This window comes from Parasteatoda tepidariorum, chromosome 9, assembly GCF_043381705.1.
Source record: "Parasteatoda tepidariorum isolate YZ-2023 chromosome 9, CAS_Ptep_4.0, whole genome shotgun sequence".
In the NCBI taxonomy this organism is placed as follows: Eukaryota; Metazoa; Arthropoda; class Arachnida; order Araneae; family Theridiidae; genus Parasteatoda; species Parasteatoda tepidariorum.
In genome coordinates this window covers 32,933,930-32,958,801 of record NC_092212.1, presented here as the reverse complement: position 1 = coordinate 32,958,801, position 24,872 = coordinate 32,933,930, and the positions used below count along the sequence as shown (strand labels likewise).

Genomic DNA, 24,872 nt, shown 5'->3' with positions numbered 1-24,872 from the left:
TGATAAAAATTTCCTTTTTAATTATAAATCATGCAAACTTTTACTAATCGGTGAACTAAATATTCAGCTGTCCGTTTATTACTATTTTGTTCATTGCTACATTAAACAAGTTACTACAACAAATTTGTACTAACTAGTTTGAAAAAGTAGGATTTTAAAAGGGGGAAATTTACAATAGTAGTCACAGACAAGAATTATTACAACTGCATAAGAACTTTCGAATGACTTTGTTAAACAAGAACAAGACTTTATTAAAGCTGATAAAAAATAGCGAATTTTCCATACATAAAAATAATCACAATCTTTTCAAAACATAACAATAAACTGATTTTTAAAATAATAATATAAAATAACAATAACAATTTTGCAACATAAAGTATGCTCTTATTTACATTGTAGCAAAAAAGTGAAATTTATCATATTCGATGTATATAAATTTATCATCATGAAATAGAATCTTCGAACAATAAAATTTTAGTCTTTAGACAAATAAAAACTTAGGTTAATTTTTAAAGTTATATGAAGAACAGAGTTCGATTTCATACAACTGGAACCTTTCTACTGACAAACTGTACAAATATTTTGAACTCCATAAGTTTCAGCCAATTTCATCAAAAGTTCCTTTTTTTCATCTTCCGGAAGAAAACAAGCTCGAGCAGCGTTAAAATTCTAAGGGGGAAAAAAAAGATTACTATTTAGTTATCATAAAACGAAGTTACAATACTTTAATATTCATTTTTACGTGGAATTAAATTTGCAAACAATGAGGTGAAATGCAATTTGCATTTTATATCAACTTGTGTTTTGAACATTTGAAAGAGAAAAGGCGCGTTTGACATAAATAACTTGGTATCATTCCTACCAATTAATAAGATTGAAAAGTTGTTGTTTTTTCTAATAGTGGTAGTAAATTTAAGAAAAAATTTTAAAATAAGTATTTTTAGAGAACATTTTTATAAAAGCATGTATCATGCACATGTGCATGAAGCATGTGCTGTACCTACTCCTTAAATGCATATTTTAAATCATGTTTTTTTCAATTCGCATTTTAAGCTTTGTCAATTTTCTCAAAAGCACCTTTTGGTCTATGTCCATTTTCTCAAGCACACATTTCATTTCTCAAACGCGTATTTTGAATTATATCCTAAAAAAAAGCTCACCAATAATAAAAAGTTCAACAAAAAATTTCAAAAATAAAATAGATTTTAGAATTAAAATCCAAAATTAAAATAAATATGCATTGCTTCTTTTTTTTTCTTTCTTTTTTTTGCATTTTTGAGTTGCATTAAAATAACAATTTAAATTTTAAAAAAATGCTAATTTTAGTTACTTTTAAAAATTTACAAATCACATCATATGGTTTTTAGAAAATTGCGTTATTACTTTTAACTATAAAAATTTAAAAAAATATATATATATTTAATTGGCAAACCGAAGGAATTAACAGCTGTAATACTATACAAAAAAAAATATTCACAATGATTCAATTAAAGAAAAATAATAATAATTAAATGATGAATACAATTATAATACTACTTTTTTTTAATCTTTAAGGAGTAATTATTCAACCTCAATCATTTTTATGTCACATATTGGATTAAGTTATCCGGATGTAAGCTAAATGTATTTTTAAAAGCACCCGTACAATATAATGCTATATTGATTTCTCCTTATCTCACAGTGCCCGGATGTTTAAAAATACAAATGTGTCACAGCAAATATTTAATCATTCAGCTTACAGCTCTAGTGAAGTGGACATCCTTGAGACCAAAGCCTCTCAAAAACTCGTATTCCTGGTCAAGAGTTTTCTGTATTACAGTTGGATCATCACGACTAATGGAAAAATTAGCTCCGTCCTCGGCGAACCTATTTCGAGGAGATAAAAAAAATATAAGGTCATTTTCTTACAACTCTAATTTTAGATGAGATATTAATAACTTTTATCTAAAGAAAAGGCAAAGGTTGGTGTTAAGTAAGGAACTCTTGAAATAATGTTGAAACTTTATTCTGTCGTTCTTAAATCAATCTGATAGAAAGCGGTGGGTTAGAACAAATTCATTTTCAGTTCGTTGATTTAACTCATGGAGTAATATCTATTTTGGGTGGCGATAAATCGTCTGCGAACTAAAAAGCATTTCTCTTAATGAAGTTGCCAACGAAAACAAAAGCCGATTTATAAAATTTAAGTTTAATTTTATTAATCTAAATTTGAATTCTATTCATCGACTTCTTCTATTAATCTAATATGCAAAAAAATTCTACATTAATACTTTTTATGTGAAATAAATTAAAGTGTCCTTATTTTAGTGAAACATATTTTATTCGAAAATTTGAAAACGATATATTAAATGTATCATTTATAGAATCGTTTGCTTAAAAAATTATATTTTTTCCAGTTTAAAATATTATTTTTAATAAATTGAAACAAATTGAGACATATCTGGGTAACAAATTATCAAATTAGCATCAACAAGTGGCCTTTTGCGTAAAACTAAACTCTAATTTTAGCTCGTTTTGGAGGAAATTAACTTTCTATAAAATCATTCGGAAAGAGCGATCTTATGTAATTAAGATCAACAGTAAGATCTGTAATTAAGTTAGNAAAAAAAAAAAAAAAAAAAAAAAAAAAAAAAAAAAAAAAAAAAAAAAAAAAAAAAAAAGTCAATATCAGCTTAATGAAAGAATTGAAAATTTCTTCTTCCCCGAAGCCTTATAAAACGAAAGTGTTCCCATAGCAACACAAAAAATGATGTAGTTTACGTCTTTCCTATGTCAATAAAGTAAATTTATAGCATCGATTCAATCAATATTTTGCATCATAGATATAGTTGTTATTTTGTGATCTTAGGAGGAAATTAATTGAACAGTCTGAGGGAAAAATAGTAATGTTTTCTTTTCAAATGAATTGTTCAAGCTAACAGGACAATGTATGAATTTTTTAAATTATATAATGTATAGAATAAAATTAATTTTAATATTTATCATGCTTACTTTTGTAAGTTTAAAAGATTTTAAAATTGAATCATTTAAATAATTTTTGGGCAATTGAAATCATTTAATTATTGTATATTTAACAATTATTTACTGAAAAAGAAGGAAAAAGTAGTACCAAAAGTAGTACGGATTTTCCAATTTTACATTTTGAAAATGCGATTTGTTCTAAAAATGAAACAAAGGCATTTAAACACTTAGTAAAATATAGATAAGTGAAATATAGATAAGTGCAATGTCAAATTCGGAAACTCGTTTGTCGAATGGTTAATAATTTAGAATTAAAAAAAAAACATTTCTTTTTATTAAAAAATATTTTAGTTAGCAGAATATGTTTATATTCTATATCTAAGGTCAATATGCTTGTCGATTTTAGGCACATATTTAGGCACAGGTCGATATGCTTGTCGATTTCAGATGCATATTTAGGTATAAGTCGATATACTTGTAAATATTAGAAAACTATACGTTCTTTAACAAAAGATATCAAATCTTAATCTTTCCCAGCGTCGGGCATAAGAACTATTTAACAATTTACTTTTCATCACTGCAGTTCGCTCCTCTAAAGCAACGTTGCCACTGGAGACTAAAATTGTAAAAAGTGCCGACAAATAAAACTCTACATTTTGTATCTCCAACTCTACAAGTTAATATTAGCTATTTTTTGTAGCTTATTTTTTTAGTTTTCTTTTGAATGTTAATTCAAAGAAAGTTTTATTGTAAATGTGAATGATTTGAACTGCAAGTCAGAAAAGTATTTACGATTGAATAATAAAAGAGATTATAAATAAATAAAAAGTGAATTGAGTTTCTACCACTCTTTACAATTTTAGTCGCTTGGGGCATCCCTGGCTAAAGTGACGCCTCTGAACGGCGCACCACTACGCGATGTGTAAGCGATGCATGTTCCAATTGTGTAGTGAGACAAATGCTTCACAACATATAACACAAGCACATGAAACTTATTCCTACTTACAAAACTTATTGAACGCATTCAAAATATACTTTTAATAGTATTAATCCAATATAGGTAAATGGAATCTTGGCGTAAACGTAAATAGAATGTTAGCCAGTGGCAGTTTGGGGCGGTTACCAAGCAGTTTCGCGTCAGCTACTTACGGCGCTCGTACATACAGGGCATCGCGTGGAAGCTAGCTAAATACGGCGCACAGGATATCACGTGAGTCGTGGATGACGGCTAAATATGAAGTTGGTAACAAAAGGGTTTAAAAAAAATTTAGAAATTGAAGGTAGGTTTAATTTGAAATAAATATAAAAGCTGACCTGACAATAGGATGCTTCGTAGCCGACAATGGAACTGATCCAGTTAAACAACTAGAGTAAGGACATGTTTCGAAGTGTACCCTGTCGTTCAGACATCGTTTGTACAAGTCTGGATCATCAACTACATGATAACCATGGCCTATACGCTCTGCTTTCATCTCTTCCAATGCAGTTTGGACATTTGAAGACGGACCAGCTTCTCCTGCGTGAGCCGTCCGATGAATACCCAAGCTCTCTGCAAGCTAGAACAACAAACAGGTTTTGAGTAGCAGCTTTTATCAACAGACTGAATAAACAAAATTAAAAATTATGTAAATTAAAAAAGATAAAGTCTTTCATAAATGCAACACAGAATTTAACCATGAAGCACCAAACGTATTTAAAATTTAAAAGGTGCAAATGTTTGATATTCTCTTGCGATTATTTAAAAAAAAAATTCCTAGCTAAAACAAGAAAATAATCAACTACACACCATTTTAATTTTTTCCAGACATCTTTTTTTCTTCGTAAATAATCTCTGATTAACAATAAAGCTTTGATCCTCCAAGCGCTGAGACCCTGGGCAAAGTAATACTGAAATTTTTCTGTTTCGCACTATTTTTTCTTTGAATAACGTGAAAAACACTGCATTTTTGATAAACAAAAGCCCGTATTTAAATTAGGAAAAAGTAAATACAAACGCTTAAAGTTTTAAATTGTTGGACATAATCTCTAGATTAATTTATTAAACTACTATAAAAGTACTGTCCTTGCTACCACTGCGAAAAATATTTCTGAAACTTTGGTTGAAGTCTCTGATTATAACTTTTTTTATCTGCTCCCAATATAGTAAAGAAGTTGGATGCTGGATATTGGGGTTATCTCGGCGTTTGGCTCGAAGCGCCACTAACCGATTCATCGATTCTGTTTTGTTGTATTCTGGGAGGTCCTATATATCTTTGAAGTTGTAGTATGTTGTAACAACAAGTCAAGTCCTTAAGGAGTAAATCTTTAGTTTTGAAGGGAAAATCATCTTTGGATTGGGGAGATCCCCTTGAGTAGAGTTGTATGATAAAGTTAATAGTATTTTGATAGTATGCAGTCTGAGCATAAAAAGGCGGTAATTGGGCTGAAATTCGAATTATCACGGATTATATCAAGAACGAACAACTTATTGAAATTTGATGTGATGCATGTTTTTGCGTCGCCATAAAATTTTGTGGTCAATTTAGCTATAAAGCAATTGATATCATCAATGTTTAAGTCTTTTCTGAGTAATCTATTGCTAATCGCCCTTGGGGCGCCAGTCATTGTGCGTAAAAATTTACCTTCAGTTGTAGATAGCTTCTTTTTTAGGTTGTTGCTTATAGTAGTGAGGGCTGGGCAAGCATACGTAAGAATTGGTCGAATCGCTTGTATATAGATAGTTCTTTTATTTGATAGATAAAGCTTTGAATTCTTATGCAGGAGGACTTAGAGCGCAAAGAACGCTCCTCTGGCTCTTTTGCTTATGTCGTTTAAGTGAGTACTCCAGCTCAAATTATATGAGATCGCGATGCCGAGGTATTTTACGTGTTTCACTGGTTTGATCTCAGTATTAAAGAGATAGATTTGGGGAGTATTTTGTTGTTTTTTCTTACTATTCATGATTAAGAATTGACTTTTGTCGGGGTGTAGTTTTGTGAGCCATTTGCTGCACCATGTTTCAACTACTTGTAGCAGGGTAACAGCGCGTTTTGTATTCATTGACTTAGTTATGATTGCCGTATCATCAGCATATAGTGCTACAAACTCGATTAGGTTATCATCATTAGTCGGAAAATCTGCAGTGTACATAACAGGGCCCAGAATTGAACCCTGCGGTACACCCGCAGAGTAAAGAAGTGGGCGCACTCAGTATTTATTTCAGTGAATTTTTAAAAAAAAGTACTGGTAAGAAATATACTATTAAATTGCATAAAAACTATAGCTTGTATTAAGAAATAGAGTGCAGATGTAAAATCGGTCAAAAATCTCATGTAACAGAAAAAATAATTGCTCCCCATTGTAATTTTTTCTGACAACGACTGAGGTAAATTTTAATTTAAAATCACAAAGCAATTTAAATTTTATGAAAACGCATGCTCAGAAAAATAATGTATCAAACATGGTAAAATAGCGAGAAACTGGTTCATAAATAATAATTTCTCATAAATATCTATACGATTTGAATAACTTATAAGATTTTAATTTAATATAAATGAATAAATTTACACATAATAATCAAACAATTTTCAATTCATTTCAAGTAGACATTTAAAGTAAGAAATATTCTTTGTCCGATATTTACCACTCTAATGCTAATATAAAATCAACTTCATTCAACTTTTTTCACATAGCCTTGCATAAAAGCATCATGACTTGCACTCAGCTTCGGTGCTAAGCTTAACTACTTGTTAAGTGATGAGTTTATCACTTTCTTCTATTATTTTTAATTGAATTCATTACATTTTTGGAACCATTCTGAACCTAGCGCTAACATCTTATTAAAGAGACGGCCCTTTTTTTAAAAAAAAGGTAGCAGAAATGTTTTATTATTAGAATTTATTTTACAACATTTTAGACTCTTACCAGAAAAGGACTGGCACAAAGTAATTTTTATATGGTTTTTAAAGTGATTAACCTGTAGTTATGAAAAATAAATATAAATTAAATAAATTTACTAATTTAAGAATCATACAGAAAAACATAAACTTTGTTACCACTAAAAAAATTTCCTAGAAAGTGTTAGTCAAGTAAGTGTTTTATATGCAAACTAATTTAACAAAGCACATAGATAGTTTCTTTTAAACCCTTTGAAGCAGATGGGACACTGGCGTCCCTGTTATATATTTTTTTTCTGACGCTCTTATTAGAAGAAAAATGCATTGTAGAATTTTTTATTTATGAAAAACAGTCTACTAGTTACTTAAAAAATCTGTTAGAATATCTGAATTATATTTGTACCAAAATATAAAATCCAAAATAAAGGAGTTTGAATTTTTTTTTCCATTTATACTCAAAAATTTATCAATAATTGATTTTGTAAATTAAATAAATTTCAGTAATTAATAACTGTTTCTTTTAGATCTAAATAACTACAAATAAGTGCAAATTTTAAAAACTATTGTTTGGAAGTGAGCCATGTTTGGAAGATTTTACCTTTTACGTATAAAAAAGCACTGGGTTTCATGCTGCATATTATATCCATTAATTATTAAAATGTTAAATATAATATTTTGACTTAAAGTAATGATAAAAAGCATGAAAAATATGTTTTAAAAAAATTCTGAGTCAAAGGGTTAAAAAATATAATAGACATATAATGCACAAAATAAACAGAAAAAAAATTCGCCTAATGCACAATACTCCTTCTTAGAAGAGCTACAAAAAGCCTTTTCATTCAGAACGCTTTATGAGTAATTGAACAATAAATGTAAAGAATATATACGAAGATTTGAGAAGTAAAATGTTTTATTGGTTTTCTTTGTGACTGTAAGAACTATAAAATATTGAATGAAATTTATTTTCTCTATAGATTTATTTTCTATTGAGAGTGACTCACATAAACAATAAAATGCTTTTTTTTCTTCATGATATTAAAAAGAAACAATGATTAACCCTTTCGGGTGCAATTTTCTTAAACGCGTATTCTCATTTTGCCCAAATATGAATACATATTAAACTGCATAATACGCATATTATTAATACATAAAAATAAGCTGACGAATGTTTACGAATAAAACGAATGTTTGAAAACTCACTGATTTACTTTTCCAATTTAATAATCGGAAAACAGAAATTCCTCGCAGAGATTCTTTAACCGAAATATTTTTTTATATATATATTATTAGGAATATAAACAGTGTAGTTTTCGAATGCTCTTTTAGAAATTTTACTGCAAGTGACGTTGAGTGGGTATCTCGATCCTGATTCGTTGTTAAAGCATGGCATTTGTTTACGCTATCAACTGTTCTTTCCCTTTCTATTTCGAGTAAACCAAGCCTGTTGAGTATCAATTCTCTTAAGCGACACATTCTATATTCGTACAGAAAGATTTTGTCACAAAGCTATTGATTCTTTCGATACATATTTTTTACTTAACACAAAGACATGCATGAAGCCATGTAGAACATTAAAAAAAAACTAATTATGCATCGAAGTTGCCAGGTACACAAAACAAAAAATATATCACGGTTACAATAAAATGCATAAACAAATAATAAATCTAAGTTAAGTAAGTTGTATTTAATGAACTTCACGTTAATTAACATTCCAACTTATGTGGAAAAACTTAGCTCAACTTTAACATGCCATTTTGCTTATAATCGATTAGATGGCGCTGACGTCATAGATCACATGTGTGGGTAATTGTACAAGTACCTAATTCCAGTTAAACTTATTTTGTATAATATTTTGCCCGCACCTAAAACTTCTCTGCACAATTAATAGATTTTAAATATATATCTTTAAGTAGTTTGTATGTAGTAGTGAAAAAAATCATTCTAAATTTAATTTATTAAACCAATAATAAAATGCTAATTCTTAAAATTTACCACCAATCTAAATATTTATATACAAATATTCGTATAAATCGAGTGGTAAATTAGGAATAGTAAATGTGCCTCCTGACAAAAATTTTCGACTGCAATTTGCTCTTCCGTATGGGTTTTGCATTAATGCGTTGAATGCCAAGCTAATTTTACATGGCTTGCCCGTCTGGCCACAACGGTATATAACTAGAAACTAATTTTGCAAATATTGGACAGAGTTTTCTAGTTTTTTAGAAAGTTTTGCATGACATATCATTTAAAAGTGGTGAATTATATAAGCCTACGAATTGTTTAGAAATAGTGGTGGATAAAAATCTACTAAATTGAATTTATTTAATCAAGAATCACAATTAATAATCACAATTGAAAATATTTATTCGCTGTCCAGAGCAAGTTGGTATATCTGTGTATGTATATAAATAAAACTATTTTTGTGTGTTCTATATCGCATTTATTTCTTCTAACCATTTTAGTAACGATAATAATATACAAATATTAAAAATTTACTCGAAAAATGAGTTTCTAATTATCTTGGCTTGGCCGGTCACCGGTGACCCCCATGGCATTCAACATGTTAATGGGGATATATTTTTGTGGGTACATTTGGTAAAACCCAATTCTGCTCAGCGTTCTTTAAAAATTCGGGTTCCTTTTTTAAGCAAGAAAAAAGTGGTAGCAGAAGTTTCTCATTTTTAAACTTTATTTTAACATACAAAGGTTATTCAATAGTAAATCTTAATAGTACTTTTCTACCACTATTAAATTGTTTGAGGAAAAAACTTAGAAACACTTACAATATAAATGCAAAAGAATTGCATTGTATTTAAAAACGTCAAGGACATTAACGGTACCATTCCTACATGCAAAATAATTTTAATTTCAATATAAAAAGAATTAATTAAAAACTGGTAAAATATAGTATAGGTAAAATTTTTTATTATTTTTTTAAAACAGCCTTTTCAAACTAGAACTAGAAATTCATTGACTATGAGAACTATTTATTTAATATCTACTAGCTTCAAAATGCAAGAAAGTTGACAGTCCTGTCAACTTTCAATGCTTTTTGGGTAAATTTCTTCTTGTGGTAGCTAAGTGTTTGTTTCAATGAATGATTCCTTTTTTCTACATTTTATTTTCAAGGCATGTAAATGATTCAAAAGTTCTTATGAAACATGATCAGGCCTTTAAAGTGTTTAAAAAAATCACCAAATATTCCGAGAGTTTTAGTTTTAATTGTCTACTACTCTGTAAAATATTTGGCAGAAAGTGTAGTATTTGACAGTATACTCATAGTAATAATAGGCTGATTCAACCATTTTATTTTATAGGGCCGGGATAGCTTCGTTGGAAAGGCATTGGGCCCATGACCAAGGGGTCATGAGCCCAACGGTCAAAGTTTCCCAGCGTTGTAAATAGCGACTGGTTCACGTAAAATCTGTCAGATCACAATGTCCTCTACGTTCCCATACTAAATCACTACCTCAGGGGGTATTAAATTGGAGACTGATCGTTCTCTGGTTCAGGTCAAAATTACGATCTGTGAATAAAAGAATGGATGTATGAATGGATCCTTATAAACGGGCTGAGACGTGTGTGTGACTGAAATCGCATACTTTGCCATAGATGGCGCCACTGACAAGAAAAGCGCCATCTGCCTTAAATTCGTTAGGCTTCACCAAGTAGACCTGTTGATATTGGCAAGTGGGATTAGAAACAACATTTTGTGAATAACAGCGCAACCTATGCACTGTAAAAACTGTGGAATAATGTATCTCCGAATTTGATGTTGGAAAATCCTGAAAGCTTTATGAAAAAGCACTTTTTTTAAGTTAACACTAAATAGAGTTTTACTATACAATTTAAAAGATTATTGAAAGCTCCATACACCAAGATCTCTCCCTTCACACCATACGTTAAACATTTTTGCTTCCGAAAACTTCAATGTTGGCGCGTTTTGATTTCCCACGTTATATGTTTACAATCAATAACGAATCGGCTAATGTTGGCAGCTACCATCAATGATTCTTTCATCTGCACAATCTAAAGTTCACAGTTGGATCAACGCGAACTTTATCAACGTTAATGCCCGACTTGATATGTAGTGTACTCTGGACATCTCACTCCTTCATCTGATGAAATGGTATAATGGCTGAGACTAAATGACTTTGGCAAAAAAGATTCAAGTGTTGGCTGTGAAGCCTCTGTGAAATTACAGTCATATCTGAGTATGTTAATGCCCGACTCCAAAAAGTAGTCAGTATATGAAAAGCAATAACACCAGAAAAGTGGTTGTTCGTATTTGTATTATTGATTTCGTTCGTTTACTTACAACTTAGCTTTTTAAAAAACAAAGATGCTTTGACTTTCGATCTAAATTTAAGTATTTATATCTTAAATATATTGCAATTGGTAGAACTTCCCTGTTTCCGCAAAATAAATACTAATAATGAAGCACGTCATTGAAAGGACGCAAGGTAAAAATGGATTAAAAATGTGTATGAATATTTTTAGTTGTGTAATGAGGATATATATATTTAAATTTCCAAGTCTCTGTAAACTGCATTAAGTGATTTTATAATGTATTAATTTCTATCTAATCCCATTAAGATTATTAAGATTCTATCCCATTAAGATTCTATCTAATCCCATCCTATTATTACACCCATTAAGCCTAGATAGAATTCGTCTTTTGTTCTTGACAATTTTTTGCTATGGGTATGTTTGATTCACAAACTCATTTTGAAGAATTAGTGCATATATGCAAGCTAAATAAATGATTCTTACTTTATATTGTCTCGTAAAAATAACTTTACAGTTTCTTATATGTATCTTATTTTACTGTACTTATAAACTTTTATTAAATGACAAACATGGCGGTTGGTGGCGGTTACTTTTCACGAAGTAGTGTAAAGAACATTCCAGGTTAACGGCTAGTAAATGGTGTTTCGTGGACCTCCAGGATTCCATAGAAAGATCACAAGGGTTCCGTGAGTTAGGACTCTTTTTAAACTAGTAAGATTTTTAAAACCTGTAACAGGTTTGTAGTTAACCAATAATCCGTTATTCATTTATATTAAAGTAATTTTTATGAAATTAGTTTTGTAAAATTGCAATACCGAAATTACAATGACCGAAATGCAATCGCACCACGACCATACCTTATTGCTACCCGTAAGCTTCAATAAAAGCGTTTCCTTGAAGGAAGGAATACTTTTATTTCCACTAGGGTGTATAATATTTTCAGATTTAGTACATTATTTTTTATTATATTTAAACTGTTTTATTACAATCTTAGTCTTATAAATGTAGGTTAAAAGGATTTTGACTAACATTACATAATAAAAATTTAAATGTTTGTTTGAATAGCTAATAGTTTGTTTAGGTAAATAAAAAGCAGAAAGTTATTTTGACATTTAACTACATCAGGGAAATTTTTTTTGTTCGAAAAGCGTGAAAGTTTGCACCCATTAAAAAAATAAAACATACCTTTAGTTGAAGGAAAGAAAAAAAAAATTTTTTTTGATATTTTCAAAACTGTTACTGTCTTTACCAAATAAAAAGAGTGGATTGAATTTAATTCAATACAGAAAGCCGCCTTTCTAACATAAACATGCACTTTAAAATTGAAAACTAAAAGCACAAAATTTCCCATTTAAATACACCTATTAAATTGCATTAAAACAGTGTATGAATAAAATATCCAATTACATTTTTCACCACTTCAAAATGTTAATATTGCTCTAAAAATTAATCTAAATTTTTGTAAATATCTGAAAATGTCAAATTATGTTTATATTTATATATGTCAACTTAGATTCGATGAATCAGATATTCAAATGTTATATTTACTCAAGCAAAGTGCTTGTTTTTCTATTAGCTACCACATCGACTGCTAAATTCAAAATGTTATTACTATAAATTTTCTGTAAATTTCCAGATGTATGGGATAGGAGCCGCTAAGTGGCCCAAGTGCCCAATTTTTGTAAATAAAGTAAGTAAGTAACAATCTGAAATTTTAAAAATTTGTTTTTCAGAAAATCTTTAAGATACACATTGTACTAGAGCTGCAATAGTACAAATAGTCAATATTTAGCACAGTAGACTCCCGAAAATCCGGTTTAATGTGGAAAAGGGTAAACCGGGTAATAAAACAGTCAGATAAGACGAAGTTTTACTCTCCCCTTACTCTCCTAGATAACTAAAAAACTTATCACACATCTCAAGAGAAAAATGATTAATACAAAACTACTCAATATTTCTTAAACTATATAAATGGGAAAAACTACAACAAGAAGAGTCGGGTCAAAATGATCAGGGAATCCAGAGGTCCCTCAAACTTATTGTGGTAAATAAATTTCTGTCATAAAATATATTTCATGTTTTTTAAAATTTAGCCTGAAGCATTCCTGATCGCCATAATAATTCCATAACTTACGAGTTATGCAATGGATGGAGTGAAAATTTATATCTTTCTGTGGTTACTGAAACAGACCTGCTGCTTGGATGATAAGTTAAGTAGTACCACTATAAAAAATTTTAGGACTCTCTGAATATACAAAAGAACTACTTGAACATTTTTTTTCTCCATCTACTACGGCGAGTTTGACAAACAACCGTTTCCTGCATTCACAATTTTTTATCAGAAGCGGATAGTCAAAAGTCGGATAAACGGGAGTCTATTGTAATTGCTTAGTAGGTTTAAATCCTCATAAATATATACCTTAAACACCCTTATAATCTCTTTATCTGCCAGTCCTTTAGCTTCATCTCCAGCGACATCGATTCCAACAACACCATGAGATTTGAACTCCTGGCACAGATCAAGAATTTCCTGAGACCATTCTGCAGATTAAATCCAAGTAAAACTAATCATTTCTGATACATTTAAAAACATGGCAAAGAAAAATGGGAGATTTTGTAGTAACGTAATTTGCACAAATAAAAACAAGAAAAAAATTTTGTTATTGACGAAAATGTATGTCTTCTTCAAGAAATTGACAGTGAGTGATATTTTATTATGAAAACATGGCCATACTATGGCACACTTTCGACAATAAATGCGTTTTGTATTTTTATCAGTGAAAATTATGGTACTTCAATGTGTCCCGTCTTCCTGTACCATCCTATAGTATTGATTAGGTAAGATTAATTTGAATAAATTAGATTAACAAAAACAATGAATTAGAACGCTTATAAAATTATAAAACGATTAAGGGATGAATGATAAGTCCAAGATGGTGTGGTTAGAATCAGAAATACGTATTTAGTTAAGGGAAATACTAGTTTTTTTGTCTAGTAGCTTTTTTTGTCTAATAGTTTTTTTGTCTAGTAGTAGTCATTTTTTAATGGTCCCGCTCACCACTCTTCTGTGCCACTGAAACTTCAGAGAAAGATCGTGATCCCTTTTTCTTCTGTGATGCTGGATTTTATTGTGTTTCTCTATTTTTACTAACAATAAATAATTTAAATTATTTTTACAGAATGATATTAGCAAATATATTTCAAAGAACAACTTGGAAACCATTTGAGCGATCTCAAAGTTATTAACATGCTTGAATTCAGCATATCTATATATAGATCGTCATTTCGTAATTGGATCTCATTACCTTGGATGATATGACATAAATTAAATTAAAGCTATTCTGGCTGAAACTGTACATTGAAAAACATTATACGTTAGATATTATTTAACCTTTAAGATGACAGTCAAACTTGCAAACATACACTTAAATAATTCTGAGCCTTTCTGGATGGAATGAAATAATCATTGGGTTATCATGTTCAATCAACGCCTTCTATAACTGAAAGTCTCCACGCGGTATCACATAGGTAGTTCGATCAGACAACCATGAGGGTAAACTAGTTTACGAAAAAGCCATTTAATAGAAAATACAGTAAAAATGAGAAAGCGATAGCAAATATGCGTCTAAATTTATTTATTTTTAATTCATGACTATAATCGGTTATTCTTATTAACTAGTCAACCACCAAAGATTCAATTCTCAAATATATATAATAACTTTCTCTCAATTACTTTTAAAATAGAATTTAGTTTCATGCGCACAGTTGATTCACTTTTTAAATAGTCTGCGCAGACTACCAAACTATAAAAAACCGTGTGGAAGCTTTCTGATGTAGGAGGTGAAGGTTCAAGTCCCATAAAAACTGTACCAAAAACAAAGTTATGAGCTTTTAAGACATTTACAACAAACAAAACATACCTATCTTTTTTTTATTCCAAGTGATAAAGAGGGAAAATTATTGCTTCCCATGTGCTTTTTAAGTTACTTAAAAACAATTTAAGAAATATGAACTATCATTTTTTTGTAATTAGATTATCTTTATATTGAAGTTCCAATGCTTTTGTGGCTGAAGCATAACTTTCAAAACTTGGTTGAACCGTTTTGAAACCAAACGCCTCGTGTATCATATTAAATAAAAAATTCTATTTCATCATCTTACCAGGATTTGGTCGGAAACAACATAAGATGCTTCTGACTGATAATTTAAACTTGGCAGCTCCACGATTAAGTCCTTTATTGACACACATGACGACATCTCTGGGGGTCAACTGTCCAGATATCTCGTTCTCCAAAGATGAGCACAGTAAGTGTGGACAATATCGTACTTCTGAGTAAATGACATTTTGGTCAGCAAGATCTTCGCAAAATTCGTAAGCGACACGTTCAATAGCCTCAACATCACCTCTATGGCAAAATTAAATTAGAAGAGATCGCAGGTAAGATTATAATTTTAAAAAAAATTTAAAAATTAAGAAATAATACGTATTTTAGAACTTCCTGACCTATTCACCAACCAAAATAAAGAATTTATTAAAAAAATTACTTAGAATTAATGTAAACACAAAGCAAGTTTGTTACGAAATAAGGTGTGTAGTTATCATGCTATTAATTAAAAGTCAATAGTATTTCGTTGATTTAACTATACTCCGTTGCAAGTTAAGAAAAGAACATTGCGGTATAGGATAAAATGCCCACCTTTGTTGACATTTTTCGTCAATTCAGGCATTTACAGGGCAGATTTGTTGGCCTCTCTTTCAGGGGCCCCATATTAGGTGGGCCAACGTTGCTCCCACAGTAAGGACAGACAGTACAGTGAAGGAAAGAACATCCATACCTTGCCCGGAATTCGTACCCAGAACTTATCTAATGCAAGAGCAGTTCCCTAACCCCTACACAGGCCGATCGGCTATATATATATATATTCTTCTGTGTGAATGAAACTNCTTTCAGGATTTAGAAGATTTTTCCCCTGCTTAGGGAAGAGCACAACCTGAGCATGTTTCCATTTTGGTGGGAAATATTTCAGTTTCAGGCAAGCATTGATGATGTTTAGCAGCTGCTCGATGATGTTGGGAGGGAGGTTTTTAATCATGAGGTTATTTATATTATCAGCACCGGGAGCTTTCTTATTCTGAAAATTGGTGATAATACTGGTGATCTCTTCCACAGTGGCTAGATCTGATGTTAAATGATAGTCATTTTTTAAGAAATTTTTGACGACCTTGCTGATAATGTCATCGGAATTTGCATCAATATGATCATTATTGAGCGAAAATTGTCTTTCCATTGTGTCTGCGAAAATCTCGCATTTATCACTATCGGAATAAGTCTTGCCATTTGGGCCATTTAGTGGCATGTTAGTGGTGTTATTCGCCTTTAGAGATCGTACCATGTTCCAAGCGGTTTTGTCCAGAGTGGTAAGACTCTCGACTTTTTCGTTCCAGGTTTTACTAAAGTAATTGAGAGAAATTTATCTTATATATTTGAGAATTGAATCTGTAGTGGTTGACAAGTGAATAAGGCAAAACGATAATATTCAGAAATAAAATAAATTTTTAGTCATATTTTTGCTACCACTTTCTTATTTTAACTATATTCTGTATTAAATGACTCGTTCGGTAAGTGAATATCCATCACAGTGGTATTTACATGATTTGAGGCTGCGGTATAGAATATTCTGAATTGATATCTTCTGCCGCAATGCAAATTTTGGTGCCTTGAGTTGACAGGAAATGCCAATTTGCAATTATAAAAAATTTGCACGCATATTCCTGTTGAGAAAGAATAATTTTTAAACGCTACCACAAGCCAATCAACAAACTACGTAATAATTTGAATTTTATGCATTTTTTTGTCAAATTTTTACAGTATTTATCCCATTAAAGGGGCAATAGATATCAATTCATAGATATCAATAGACATCAATTATAGATTTTACAAATTTTCAATAAGAGAGTGGACTACTTTCTCAGACTACCTCAAAAAGATTTAAATACTTCTATTCTTTCAGCCCCCGATGCCACGACCAGTGAACGCTTTATAGGCACTGCTAAGAGATTAAAATGGTTAGGTCCTGTTTGTAGAAGCAGTAATATATTTAACTACGAGGTTAAGACAGACTTCTTCTCTCCGAAACTTGTAGTTGCCTTTCTCTGTAAGTGGGTTCCTTAAGAATTCTTAACAAATATTCATTTAGTATAAAATTTTGGGAAAATGAAAATTTCTTCTAAAAAAATGCAAACGACAGAAAACATTTCACAATTTTTTCAAATTAAATTTGAAAAATCAAGGGAAAAAATGTCCACGAAGTAAAAATATAAAATATGCTTCTACTGAATATGATTAAACATTAAAATTAAATGTTCTTCAGCACATTTAATCAATTTTTTTTCATTCAAATCCATTCAATTTAAAAATGCGGTATAAAACGATTTTTTTTATTCAAATCCATATGATTTAAAACCTCAGTAGAAAACGATTTTTTTCAATCAAAAAAAAAATTTATTTTAAAAAATAGCAAACTACTAAATAAGTATCCTTTCAACAAAAAGTAAAGAAGAAAAAACTCTCTAAACTTCATGTTAAAGTAAAATAAATAAATGAAATGAAATGAAATGAAATGAAATGAAATTAGTAAAAAAAGAGCTTAAAGGAAATAGTAAAAAACACGTATTAGTTTGTTTACAATTTTTAGCAAGGTATACTTTAACCATCTAATGTGTCCTTCAGCTCATTCCAAACACGCAATTAACCGCAATACAATTTGGCAGACAGCCATAACTCAAAGCTGCTCATTTAAATTCGAAGACTCTGTTTATTTTTCTGAGCAAAATAAATAAACATGGCGGCTTTGTTGCTTACCGAAACTGCTGAACTCACCCAAACACCTAAAGGTGTTTTTAAAGGCTGAGTTTGAACGAACATACCTGAAAAATTTGTTTATTGGGCATAAAATTAGCAATCTTTTAATTCAAACTGTTTGAAATTTCGATGATGTAATTCTTTTTCCAGTAATCCATTTATTTGTGTCTGCAGTTGTTTGAAAAGATATTGGCGGGTATTAATGAGTTAAAATAAGTGATTATATCTCGAACTTAGTGCATTTTTAATAGTAGATTAAAAACTAATAACAATAAATGTTTAACTTTTTCATTAAACTATTTTTACCTCCTTTTAATTTTTCAAGAACAGTTCCAGCCCTAAACATATCGATTTATAAATACTTATATTAAAAATAGATTATGATAGATGTATCCTGTTTATGAAAAATTATTCGAATAAAAGATTTTTTGTATTACTAGATTTCTCTTTTCTGAAAAAAGGAATCGTCCTTTTGAAACAAAGTTATGCACAAATGGGTTAAATCAACGCCTCCTATGACTGAAAGCTCTCACACGGCTCTTTATTGATAGTCTAAGCAGGTCACTATGAAGGACAACTACTAAATCTAGTTTGGTAGAATGGTAGAAATCATATAAATCTCGGTGAGCTGCCGCTAAGCGGCATTAACCGATTCATCTGTAGTAGTAATTCGATGAATGGAATGGAGATGGGGGGAAGAGGTGGTGCTTAGCACCAAAAATCGAGAGTGTATTTCGTGTGCTAGGGCAACGTCATATCCCTAAGGAAAAAGTCAGTGATTGGGCTAAATTTAGTGTTGTCGTCAATTAATTCAATATCTAGGAGTGAGTTAAAATTGCTGGTGGTACAGGTTTTTGCTTCATCGTAGAAATTTTGGTTTAAATTTTTTATATAGACGTTGATGTCATCAATTTTAAGATCCCTTTTTATACTATTATTGCTAATGCATTTAGGGGCGCCGACGAGTCTTCTTATAATCTTCCCTTCTGCCATAGAGAGTTTATTTTTTAAATGATCTTAGAGTGTTAATGGCGGGTCAGGCATAAGTTAGAATTGGCCTAATGGCATAAGTTAGACAGTGCGCTTGCATTTTAAGTCTAAAGATGACTTCGAGTTTAATATGGAGTTGAGGGCCCAATAGGCAAAATTCGCTTTTTCAATAATTTTATTTATGTGCTGTTTCCAACTTAAATTAGAGGTGATGGTGACTCCTAGATATTTTGCACTCTTTGTGGGTTTAATGATCTGCTTGTATAGGACTATATCAGGAATAGTTCTACCTTTCTTTTTACTATTGAAAATAATCATTTGGCACTTATCCGGGTGTAGTTTTATCTTCCATTGTGAGCACCATTTTTCGATATTGTAGATCTTGTTTTGCATGTATTTGAAGGCTTGTAAATGGCTCATAGATTTCGTGATAATTGCTGTATCGTCGGCATATAGGGCTGTGAATTCGTTTGGATTTTCGTTATTAATAGGGAAGTCAGCTGTGTATAAGATGTATAGTAGTGGCCCGAGGATACTACCTTGGGGCACACCGGCTTGAATGTTTTTATAAGCTGAGAACGAGCTATCGATTTTAATTCTGAACTTTCTATCAGTAAGGAAAGAGTTTATTAAAGTAATAAGGTCTAATGAAATATTCATTTTATGTAGTTTTACGATAAGTCCCTTATGCCATACTCGGTCGAAGGCCTTGGCCACGTCGAGCATAAGCATAAGGGCGGTTTCGTGTTTAAATTTAGCATTACTGATGTATTCGAGGATGTTTACAAGCTGCTTGGTAGTTGATAGGTGCTTCCTAAAGCCATATTGTTGGTTTGGGAGTAGGTGAATATAATCATTGAGTCTTCGTTGAATAATTTTTTCAAAGATTTTTGATAACATAGGGAGTAGACTAATAGGCCTGTAGTTTTCAGGATTAGAGGCTGTTTTACCGGGCTTGGCGAATAGAATGATGTCTGATTTCTTCCATTCCTCGGGAAAATATAGGTTTTTAATGGAGGCATTATAAATATTAACAATTTGGAATACTTTATTTCGAGGGAGATTTTTTATCATGATGTTCGTAATATTATCGTGCCCAGGAGCTTTCTTATTTGCGAGGGTTTTAATGATGCAGGTGACCTCGTCTTCTGATGTCTGTTCGATGTTGTTCTCAATATGGTTGTCTTGATTTATAATATTATTGTAGTGGTCATTTACTATTTTATCGTTTATGGGGCAGGTATTTTCAGTATTGTTGCTGAATTGGGTCTCCATAGTGTTGGCGAAAATGCTAACTTTATCATCAGAGGTATATACTGGGCCGTTTGACCCTTTTAAAGGCATTTTGTTCAGAGGTGATCTCTTCAGAGACTTCGTCATTTTCCAAATTGAATTATCACTATTGTTCAGACTTTCGAGTTTCTCATTCCATAGGCTGTTTCTATGTTGATTACATTTTTCTTTTATAATTTTGTTTAATTTATTAAGTTGACGTTTAAGTTCCGGATTGAAGTTTCTCTGGAATCTTTTTCTCAGTTTATTTTTATCCTTAATAAGTTTTTTGATGTTATGAGGTAGTTTATAGTTGTTCAGGTTGATGGGTTTGAGTTCTGTAGCTTCATTATATGCATAGGTAATAGCGTTAGAGATATTATTAATGGAGGAGTTTATATCATCATTGGAAATGAGGGCTGAGTCTTCGTTAGAATCGGTAAGATGAAGGATGTTGTGGTATAGAGTCCAGTCAGTTTTTCGTCTAAATTGGTTGTTATCCTGCATTTCGAAGGTAGTAGTGATCCAGACAGGGAAATGATCGCTGCTGAGTTCATCTAGGGTTTCAATAGCAAAAGGTGAACTTGTATTTGTAATCATGAAATCTAAAATGTCTGGAGGGTGCATTCCACTATGATGGAGATAGGTGGGTTTTTCAGGAGCGTAGACTGTGAGTCCGAATTCTTTAATGAGCTGGTGCAGTTGTCTTCCAAGTTTGTTAACTTTTCTACAGCCCCATATGTCGTTTTTAGCATTAAAATCACCAAGAGCGATCGTTGGAAGATTGGGAGGGAATAGTTTTTTCATAAAATCTGTTGAGAATTCATTACACGGTGGGTTGTAGATGCAAGAAATTTTAATATTATTGTTGTTTATTTGTAGTAAAATGGAGGTTTCTTCTCTATTATTTTCGCTGCTCAGGTTGTATATTGATGCTTTGTACTTCTTATGGATAAATATCGCGCTTCCGCCGCCTGTGCGAATAATACGGTCACATTTAAAGGTGTTGTAGTTCGGTACTTTCAGTCTATGGCTGGGCTTTGTGTGCGTTTCAGTAACTGCTATTATGTCAGGGTTGAAATTTGCAATGAAATCGAGAAATTCGGCAAATTTTGTTAGGATGTTGTTTGCATTCCATAGAGCTATGGTTATTGGGGTGAAGGAGAATTTTCTACACATGATCACTGCTAGAGGTTCCTTGGTTTGGGATAGCTTGCGAATTATTTAGAAGTTGCTGTTGGAAAATGGATATACATTTTGCGAGGTTGTTGCTGGCTTCCACAGCTTGTTGTAGTAATAATGCCGGGTTTAGATTTATTGGTTGTTGGGTGCTATTGTTTTGGACAACATTAGCATAGCTAAATCTTGAGCTGGTGGTATTACTATTGAAATTGTTTCTATTTTCTCTGTTACTGAAGGATCTTCTATTATTTGTTCTATTGTACATTTTTTCAACAATGCTTTCGTATTTAGGGCATTTACTGTAATTTGCTGGGTGATCTCCACCACAGTTGCAGCATTTTGGAGGTTCGTCGTTTGTTTTTGTACATTCATTGGTAGCATGGTTCCCTGCACATTTTACACAGCGGTGAGGATGGTTGCACAGTCTTTGACCGTGGAAGAAATCCTGGCATCGGTGGCATTGTGAGGGGCGGTCGGATTTTCTGTATTCTTCTATGTTGATACACATATTGAACAGGTATTTAATATTGTAAATGTCTTTACAGCTGGGGATTTCCTTGTTTAGGGTTGCGACAAAAGTGGGCATAGGAATTTTGTTACCATGGTTTCGTCTATACATTTGAGTAACGTTAATAACAGAAGAGTTTACTTTTGCTAGTTCGTATTGTACATCTTCTGCACTGTATTCTTTTGGTACTTTTTTGACGACGACTCTAAAGGTACGTTCTTCTGGTAAGCTGTATGTGTGATGAGCAATATTTGCTTCTTTTAAAATTGTTATTATGCGACATCTGTCTTCTGTTTTCTTGGTTTTTATAGTGAAGTAATCACCATTATTTCTTGCGTTATAGTCTTTTATATCCTTATCTTGGAGTTGTTTATTAAAATCCTTCCAGTTGAAATTGTTGTCCTTGATTACGATGGGGGGAATTTTGGATATTTTCTTTTGAAGAGTGAAGTCGTCTTCTGGATTGGGGTCATTAATAGTGTGATTTATCCTAGTTGGGGATGGTGGTGTTGTCTTGAACCTTTTTGTTTTTGAAAAAGAAATATTATTTCCTCTGCAATTCTGGTTTAAGGTATCAGGAAAGTTTATGTCCATATTGTTATCCCGTGAGTCATTTTGATCAAAAAATGGGATAGAAGGAAATTGATTTTTATTATCTTGGGCGAAAGTATCAATTTTTTCCGTGGTGGTTTCTGAGAGGACACTAAATAGGGTATTTTCGTTGGATATTTTGCTTTTGAGTTCGAGATATTTATTTTTGAACTGGTTATGGTGGTCATTAATTTTATTCAGGGTCTGTGCGACCTTATGACCTAGATTTTTAAAATTAGCGGAATTTCTCAATAACTCAAGGGTTTCGATTAACATATTTTCAAAAGGTATAGCGATATCATTGATAAAGTTCAAATCTAATTCTTCCTTATCGATTAAGTTGTCAGTGGGGGTGTCGGATTCTAAGTCCGTACAATCTTCATCCGTTGATTGAACTGTATTTTTGAGGCGATTTTTCCGCTTTTTCTTTTTGTACGCTTTGCCGGTGTTAGGATAGCTTATATCCAAAATATTTTTGGAAGGGGTACATCCCTCTTTAACAGTGGCGTTTAAATTGGCATTTGAATCCTCAATAATAACTACCGCGTCCATAGTACTCTCGGAGATAAGAGGTGAAATCGTATTTTGCTGGTCCTGTACAGGACCATTTTGTGATAAATCAGTAGGTGTGGCCATGAAACTCTGGTCCCACCCGGAATCAACCGTCGCTAAACTATATTCCACAATAAATACATAAAAAACAAAACTTACTTAGGCAAATTTCAACTAACTAGCACAAATTAAACGCAAGAATACTTACAATCAGCGTGCTACCTTCGCATCGTCACCAGCTCCTCACTAAATCTAGTTTACGAATGAGCCATTTAATACATAATCTAGTAAAAATAAGAAAGTGGTAGTAAATATATGTCTAAATTTATTTTTAATTTATGATTATGATTGGTTTATCTTATTTACTTGTCAACCACTGCAGATTCAATTCTCAAATATATATGATAAATTTCGTCCGATTTCTTTCAAAATACCTTTTTCCTATCCGACGGAGTTTTGTCCCGCAAATTATGTTAATAGCTGTCAATGCTTGTAAATAATTTTGCGCATTTGTTATGTATTTCCCCTTTTCTCTGAGGCTATGTTTCTACTGTGCACCTCAGAAGCTCGGGGGTAATACCTCCAGGGGAGGCAAGGCAGTCTACCACAAAACCTCTTCTCGCTCATATATTTGTTTTTCCAAATTTTCTCTTAAATTTGTCTTTTCCAAGTACATAATTTATCTACTGCATTTCCAGTTTCAAACAAAAATTACTTAGAAGAAAACTAACTCTAATGCATCTCTATGAATCTCAAACTTGAAATTTAATGTGTTTTTCAGTTTAACACGTTCACGCCGGGTGACCCACCGGTGGGTCACGCTAGATTGTCTCATCTTGGCAGCGCACCGGAGTAAAAACTGGTAACAATAAATTTCATTTTTAGTTTTTTTCCGGGAATAATAAAAATCCATAACTACCAATTGTTTTTAACGGATGCAATTTTTATACTGAATCGCTTCTTCGCCGTGATAAATTTATTATTATGACTTGAGCTTCTCATGCAGATACTACGAGCCGCCCACTGCCTTGTACTCCTTCACTATCCTAATGCCAATTATACCAGTCGCCCTAGGGCATAATATGTCAGATGCAGAGGTCAAGTGCCCGCTCACGCGGGCAGGCACCTCACCAAATTCCAGATCGTCGTCGTCGTCCGTGATAAATTTCCTTACAGTGAATTGTTATTGGTGAGAATAGACTAACTCCTCCCGAATATTATCTAATATTGAAATAGTTCTTCTACCAGTATTTCCTCTTTTCCCGTACCAGTATTTTCACTTTTCCCGGCGAGAACGTGTTAAACTTGTTTGTTCANTTTCCTTACAGTGAATTGTTATTGTTGAGCATAGATTAACTCCTCCCGAATATTATCTAATATTGAAATAGTTCTTTTACCAGTATTTTCTCTTTTCCCGGCGAGAACGTGTTAAACTTGTTTGTTCAATCTCACTACTTCATTTTAATTTTCTCTCAGTAAAAGATACTGAACCCCAACTTTCACCTTTCAGTTGCGCTTCGGGGATTTATTATTTATTTCCACTCAGATGAATTAGTTAGAGCCCCTAGAGGGGCTGCTGCTAAGATAACCATCACATATGAGTATGAGTTCTTTCAAAATAGAATTTGGATTCATACGCACAACTGGTTCACTCTTTAAATAGTTTGCGCAGACTACTTATAAAATACCGTGTGGAGGCTTTCTGATGTAGAAAGTGGTGATGGTTAATACGACATGCCAAAATATACAAATGATTTAACCAAAAGCCAATTTAATTTTCGGTTGTTT

General features: G+C 31.8%; 1 protein-coding gene across 1 annotated transcript in view; it reads right to left on the bottom strand.

Annotated features, from left to right (window-relative positions):
• Positions 1 to 222: 222 nt before the first annotated feature.
• LOC107441346 (adenosine deaminase) overlaps positions 223 to 24,872 on the bottom strand; it is a 33,107-nt gene continuing 8,457 nt past the window's right edge. The window contains exons 4-8 of the mRNA XM_016054571.4: positions 15,288 to 15,532; positions 13,546 to 13,667; positions 4,276 to 4,517; positions 1,740 to 1,866; positions 223 to 669 (exon numbers count right to left, since the gene is read on the bottom strand). Coding sequence (XP_015910057.2) covers positions 559 to 669; positions 1,740 to 1,866; positions 4,276 to 4,517; positions 13,546 to 13,667; positions 15,288 to 15,532 — 847 coding nt within the window. The 3' untranslated portion in view covers positions 223 to 558. The remainder of the gene's footprint in view (positions 670 to 1,739; positions 1,867 to 4,275; positions 4,518 to 13,545; positions 13,668 to 15,287; positions 15,533 to 24,872) is intronic.